The 7,682-nt window shown below is 35.3% G+C and overlaps 1 protein-coding gene across 1 annotated transcript in view; it reads left to right on the top strand.

The window, feature by feature from the left end:
* Positions 1-753: 753 nt before the first annotated feature.
* IFT80 (intraflagellar transport 80 homolog (Chlamydomonas)) overlaps positions 754-7,682 on the top strand; it is a 175,242-nt gene continuing 168,313 nt past the window's right edge. The window contains exons 1-2 of the mRNA XM_006861852.1: positions 754-790; positions 6,014-6,235. Coding sequence (XP_006861914.1) covers positions 754-790; positions 6,014-6,235 — 259 coding nt within the window. The remainder of the gene's footprint in view (positions 791-6,013; positions 6,236-7,682) is intronic.

Raw genomic sequence — 7,682 nt, 5'->3', positions numbered from 1 at the left:
GCTTAATCCTTTGCCATCAGGGTTCCTAAAAATAAGATGAAAGGGTGGATTTTTATCATTTTGCTAAGATCTGGTAGCGTAGTGGTTACGAATTGGGCTGCTAACCTCAAGGTCAGCAGTTTGAAACTACCAGCAATTCCGCGGGAGAAAGATGAGGCGTTCTGCTCCCGTAAAGATTTACAGCCTCGGAAACCTTGTACAGGGTCGGTATGAGTCAGAAGTGACTCCATGGCACACCACCACCACCACCACCAGGTTAATGATGTGCATGTGGGTCCCAGAATTGTCAAGGCCCTTAAGAATATAGTTTAGGTTCCAGTCAGGCCTTTGGAATTTATTCTAATTTACAGCCACACCATAGGGCACAGTTGATTTACCATGAGGAGTTTAAAGTTTGAAGAATCTTTTAATTTGTTCCTAGGACAACCTTTGAAAATTCTGTACCTGAACTGAGTGACAGTGGATGGTTTTCGGGACTAGGGTGAACTTAGGCAGGTTGTAGAAGACCCCAAGGGTTCAACCTAAGGCTCTCAACTATCCCCTGGCAGCATTAATTTACCTACAAGTTTTACTTTATTTGTATGCATTTAATGTGTTTCAGTACTTGTTTAGAAATTCTAATGTTTTATTTGCCTTTGTTTATTTTGTGCACATGTGTTTCTTTTTAATGCTAACTATATTTTCCCCTCTAACTTTTATATTTACAGTGAATACAATCAAGCGACATTTTTTATTTTGCTGGAAATTGAAGATATGAAGCTGAAGTTATCTCTTTTAAAAGAACCAAAACATATCCTTCTAATCCAAATGTTATTGTAATCATTTTATTGTAGTGTTGTTAAAAGTTTTCTCTTATTTAGTATTCTAGTTAGAGAATGGAGTTGGTTTTTTTTTTTTTTCATTTAATGGCAGCTTAACTAAATTGTTTTAGAAATATTGAAGGTTATGTGTGTTCAGAAAACTTTCCAAAGCAAACTATTTGCGCTTAATCTTACTTTCAAATTCTTATTGACATTTTTCATACTCAAGTATAGTACTTAAATACACAAGCAGCAGTTTTTGTTTAGTCTAGCAGGATCATAGAGAAACTTTTTCTTTGTACACCAAATAATTTCTTTGCTTACGTGAGCTTGTGAATGTTCATTTAGTTCTGCTCTATCCACACTCATGATAAAGTGGAGGAAAAAGTGGGGAAGCTGAGCAGTCAGACCTGTATTATTTCACATGAGAAGATGCAATAATTATTTTCTCAAATCCATCATCCACTATTTTGTCACCAAGAGTTTTCAGTTATGATTGGCCCCTTTAACATCATTTTTAGTCATTCAGACAATGCTATTCAAAGTATAATTTATAGACTTTATTGCAGGCCTCTTAAGTGATACTTAGAAAAATTGGAAGTAAATTTTGAGAAATTTTTATAGTCAATTGACATTACCACAACATCCAAATATAAGAATTTTTTTTTTTGCAATTTATCTTTATTCTGTTTTACAAACGTTAGTATATTGTTGTTGTCATTGTTAAGCATTGTGGAGTTGGTTCCAACTCATAGATACCATGTATAGGGTTTCTGAGGAGCAGCTGATGTGTGTGGACTGCTGACCTTGTGCTGTTAGATCCAGTGTTGTCTGTCAATATAGAGTGGGTTTGAAAAAAGAAGACTCTGGTCCTGCGTTCAGAGATTATTAGAGAAGCACCCTCTTGAATTTGCCTTTTTGAATTTTTGTGTGGTTTTCATTTATATTGTTTTATCTGCTTATTTTACTTATTTGTTGTTAACTGCCGTTGAGTCAGTTCTGACCCATAATTTTACTTACTAGGTAATGATATAATTCCTTTTATTTCTTCTTAAACAATTTTTAATCTTTTGTTAAAGTGTATCCTCTGTAGTTCACGACATACACAGTATTATAGATTTGGCTGTGTCTGTCCACTGCCCTTGCTTTTTCAAATTGAAGAACAGTACTCTTTCTAGGCTTTCCTTTCATTTCTCCTATTATTGTAGTTGACCTAGTAGTTTGAAAATATAGGGACCAAAAACGGAATCAGGTATCTCTGATATGCACTTGTAGACATTTGTATAAAGGTTAGCCAGTGTGTTTTGGTTTGGGATGTGCATGTATGGTTTCTCCCTTTCTAGATTTTGCCTAACATTGGTTAGGCTACAGCATTTATATTAGAATGTTTTTGTTCAGGAATGATCTGGTGACATCGTTTCTTTTGTTTAGATTGTGATTTGTGTACTGAGCACTCCATGCTATTTTACTGTCTATTTGTGCAGACTCTTAGTACATTCCAATAATGCCTTTACCTTTTTGGTTATTTGCTTAATCTGTCATCCTTTGATGTATTTAAAAAAAAAATAAAGATCTTGGAACATCCCAGAATAATTGTGGCACATTGTTTCTTTCTCTTAGAGCTTATTGACTACTCAGATGAACCATTTTAAGTATTGGTGAGAAAGTTAGGAAAGAAAAGGATTCTTTAATAACAAATCCTGGTGTGGTGTTGTAGGATAAAGCAAAGTTGGTTTGAGCCTAAAGGTTAGTGGTTTGAAATCAGTAGCCGCACCTCAGAAACCCTATACAGGGCCACTAAGTGTCAGAACTGACTCGATGACACTTAACAACAACAACATAGTAACAATAAAAGAACAAACCCAACCAGTAATAATCTGGAAATACAGACGTTTTTAGAAAGGAGAAAAACTGCTTTATAAGTGATGAACTGAAATACCTTATGCATGCACACAGGTTTTTTTTTGTGTGTGTGTGTGGTTTGGGTGAAAGTTTGTAGAGCAAATTAATTTTTCATTCATCTTTTCTTTTGTAACATTATTTTGCATTTCCCTCAGTGTAACATTACTGCTCTTGATTCCTCCCTGGGTTCCTCTTTTCTGTTCTTCCTATTTTCTTGCCTCTTCCTACTTTCTGAGTCTTATTTTGAGCAAATGCTGACTTTTTAGTCTTCTGTGGAGTCCTGGTGTGGCACTGTGGGATAATAAAGTACTGGACCGCAAGGCCAGTTTGAACCACAAGGTCAGTGGTTCTGTACCAGGTCTCTGAGTCAGAACCGACTTGATGGCACATAATAATAACAACAACAATATGGTTGATTATTCTGCGGCATATGTTCCTTGTAAATGATTGTTTACTTAATAGCCTATGTTATTTGCATTCAGGGTGATCCCTGGGGGTAGGTTTAATTCTAGGTTTGAAGAGTGTTTAAAGGCCATAGTCTCAGGGGTTTCACTAATCTCAGTCAGACCAATAGATCTTTTTTTTTTTTTTATGATTTTGAATTTTGTTCCACATTTTTCTCCCATTCTGTCCAGACCTTCTGTTGTCCTGAACAGACCTGTTGTTAGTAGTAACAAGTCCTCATTCTAGGTCGTCTGGTCTCAGGGTAGCAGAAGCTGTGGTTTGCATGATCTGTTAGTCCTTTGGATTAATAGTTTCCTTGAGTTTTGATTTTCTTCACTCTTCTTTCCTCCCGGTGAAGATGTAGGTGCATAGTTTGCTGAGGTGAGCAGCCTGTCCCTGATGGATGAAGAGCTCCTTAAGCACCTCAGTGTGTATAGAAATCATTCTGATAAATAGGAGGCTGAAAAATTAAACCTATATAAAGTAATAATTTTAGAATTTGTGTACTATTCAGCAATGTGCACCTTGTCAGTGCAGTAAATTAGAACAGAATTATTTTTTTAATTTAATGTCATGAAACCAAAAGGGAAGAACACACTTAGCTTTTCTCAGCCTGAGAGAACTGAAGAAAATATTCAAACTTCGACTTGCATTACTGAAGGATTCTATGGATAAAATATTGAATGACACTGGAAACATCAGTAGAAGATGGAAGGAATACACAGAGTCATGGTATCAAAAAGAACTGGTTACTATTTAACCATTTCAAGAGTGCCATATCATCAAAAACTGACGGTAGTGAAGGAAGAAGTCCAAGCTGCACTGAAGGCAGCTTGTGAAAAACAGGGCTCCAGAAATTGATGGCATACCAATTGAAATGTTTCAGCAAAGTTATGCATCTTTAGGGGCACTTATTCATCTATGGCAAGAGACTGGAGGAGATCCATATTTGTACACATTCCAAAGAAAAGTGACCCAATGGAATGTGGAAACCATTTAACAATATTATTAGTATCCCATGCAAATAAATTTTTGCTAAAGATAATTCAAAAACATTATCAGCAGTACATCAACAGGGCTGTGCTAGAAATCAAGCTGGGTTCAAAAGAGGATGTGGAAGGACATCAGCTGCATCTTGATTGAAAGCAGAAAATAGCAGAAAGAAGTTTACTGATGTTTTATTGACTATGCAAAGGCATTCGACTGTGTGGATCATAACAAGCTATGAATGACATTATGAAGAATGGATATTCCAGGACACTTAATTGTGCTCACGAGGATCTTGTACATAGACTAAGATGCAGTTGTTTGAATATAACAAGGAGTTACTGAATATTTAAAATCAGGAGAGGTGTGCATACCAGGGTTATTAGATTTTTGTCTTTTGTTAATAGTTTTTTTTTTTTCTTATCACCATAATTACTCAATTTGTATGCTGAGCAAGTATCTAAGAAGCTGAATTATGGGAACAAGAATGTATTATGAATGGCAGAAGACTCATTAACAATCTGCAATATGCAAATGATACACCATTGCTCCACTGGAAACAAAGAGGACTTGAAGTACTTACTGATTGAGAGCAAGCTTTCCATGTAGATTGCACCTTTGTGTGAAACAAATGAAAATCCTCATAACTAAACTAATAAATAACATCATGATAAATAGAAAAGATGGAAGTGGTCAAGACTTTATTTTACTTGGATCTACAAATGACACTTATGGGAGCAGCAGTCAAGAAATTAATTGACATATTGCATTAGGCAAATTTTCTTCAAAAGATCTCTTTAAAGTGTTATAGAGTAAAGATATGATTTTAAGAACTAAGGTGTGCCTAACCAAAGCCATGATACTTTCAGTTGTCTCATATGCATCTGAAAGCTGGACAATAAATAAGGAAGACTGGAGAAGAATTGATGCAGTTGAACTGTGGTGCTGATGAAGAGTGCTGAAACTACAATGAACTGCCAGAAGAACTAATAAATCGGTTTTGTAAGAAGTCTGGCTGATTGCTCCTCAGAAGCAATGATGGAGAGACTTGTCTCTCAGACTTTGATCATGTTGTCAGGAGGTACTAGTCCTCAGAGAAGAACCAGTCTCAAGAGAAGGATATCATGCTTAGTAGAGGGTCAGTGAAAAAGAGGAAGACCTCCAATGATAGGAGTTGACACAGTGTCAGCAACAGTGGGCTCAAAGAATTCTGAGAGTAGCACAGGATGGGGCAGTGTTTTTTCTGTTGTACATGGGGTTACTCTGAGTCAGAACCAACTTGATGGCACTTAGCAACAACAATGTCATAAAGTTTGGTAAGATTTTAGTCTCTGCCATTAACCTTTAAGTTTATTGTTATTTATTATTATTATTATTGTGTTATCAGGTATTTTATTGTTAGATTGTAGTCTTCTATTAATACTTGGTTTTTAAAATCAGAATCATACATCGTTATTCTAATCATTTAAATGATAGAGATAATGTATAAAGAAAGTTTACTTTCTTCCTGTTTTCCATTAATTCACCAATACTTGAGTGTAACTCCTTCCATACCTTTAATCTGTTTGATGTCTTGTGTGTCTTTTGGTATTATGTATAGATATTTTATAACACTGAAGTTTTTAATTTTCATATAGTCAAATCTCCCCTCCCCCCTTTTTCACATCTGGATTCCTTACATTGCTTTACATTCTTACAACTGTTTTGCTATTTATTTTCCTGTACATAGAAAAAAATATGAAAGTTATAAAATGAAAAATACCTTGAGAAACTTTAAAATGTATGACTCTATTTTACTTACTTCTTGTAGTCTGTAATCTGTATATTATTTATTATTAATAAGCCTGCTGTGGTTTTATGTTTCCTTAACATGGTGACACATCAAGAATTAGTAAGCTGTGTTGGCTGGACTACTGCTGAAGAGCTGTATTCATGTAGTGATGATCACCAGATAGTGAAGTGGAACTTGTTAACCGGTGAAACAAGTCAAATAGTAAAGCTTCCTGATGATATTTACCCGATAGATCTGCACTGGTTTCCGAAAAGTCTAGGCATAAAGAAACAGACTCAAGCGGAAAGCTTTGTCCTCACAAGTTCTGATGGTAAGTTTTCAATAAATGTTATATGTATATTTATATTTAAAGTACATAATATGTGATTAAGATTTATGGTTTCACTTATTTTGCAAAACTGGTATTTGTAGATTTGTGTACCTATTATCATGAAGAAATTGATTTAAACTGGAGTATATTGGGATTGAATGTGTACTTTTACTGTTCTCCTCAGAGTAAAACTGTCATCATAGTTTTGATTTCTAATATCCTCAAATTTAATTATAGCACAAAATCACTTAAAAAAATAATGGACATTACTCAGATTTGTTTAGCAAGTTCTTTATTAAATATAACTTTTAGTATCCAATACATATTAATTTCCACTTAAAAGAGTTGGAGATTAAAAGGAGCTCTGGTACCGTAGTGGTTACGAATTCGGCTGCGAACCTTAAGGTCAGCGGTTCGAAACTACCAGCCGCTCCGTGGGAGAAAGATGAGGCTTTCTACTCCCGTAAAGATTTACACCCTCGGAAACCCTGTACAGGGTCGCTATGGGTCGGAACCGACTCGATGGCACTTAACAACAACAATAACAACATAGTTGTATTATTGGTTAAAAAAATCTTAATTTACTCCTACTTTTTAAGGGAATGTTTTTAATTGTTGTTTTCTGAAAAAATATACCTAAGTAAAGTATAGCATCTGCAGGAAGAGTGCTGTTTTCTCAGTATCTCTGGCAGGCAAATTGCAGAGAGGGTCCTAGTCAGGCTGAGTTATGTACCCATCACTGACTGAATCACTTTAGTCAAGGAGATGGATTAAGGTGAGTAGAACTCAGGTCATCCCCATGAAAATGGAGGTAAGAGAACTTTTGTAAATACAAGAGGGAAGAAATGTTATGGAAAGCAATAACGTCAGAATCCACTTATTTCCAGAAAGAACTGTGGCAGGTTTTTTGTTGTTTTTCTTTAACCTCATTTTCCGATTAAATGAGTTGTATGTGTGAAAGCAATTGTGGCCTAATGCATAGACAATTGAATCCAATGTGGAATTTGACTGTGTTTGTATCACTAGAATTTAATTTACCTCAGGTGATGAAGTAGAGGATTGATTTCTTTTTAAACAGTTTATTTTTATACAATTTCACATTTATAGGAAAGTTGCTAGAATAGTACATTGAATTCCTACATTTCCTTTATCCAAATTCACTGATTATTAACATTTGGCCTAGTGCTGTATCATTGGCTCTTCTCTCTCCTGTACTTCCTTCTATACTCACACACACATTAATCATCTGAAGCATTTGAGATTAATTTGCAGATACTCCTCTTTAACCATAAATCCGTAATTTCCTTAGAATAAGGATTTTTTTCTTACTTTAAAAAAAACTTTATTTTTATATAATTATGGTTGTTGTTGTTGTTAAGTGCCGTCGAGTCGGTTCCGACCCATAGCGACCCTTGTACAGGGTTTCCGAGGGTGTAAATCTTTACGG

Source organism: Chrysochloris asiatica, unplaced genomic scaffold (genome assembly GCF_000296735.1).
Source record: "Chrysochloris asiatica unplaced genomic scaffold, ChrAsi1.0 scaffold00043, whole genome shotgun sequence".
NCBI classification, from domain to species: Eukaryota; Metazoa; Chordata; class Mammalia; order Afrosoricida; family Chrysochloridae; genus Chrysochloris; species Chrysochloris asiatica.
Note: the sequence above shows the minus strand (reverse complement) of the source record. Positions and strands in the feature narration are given on the sequence as shown.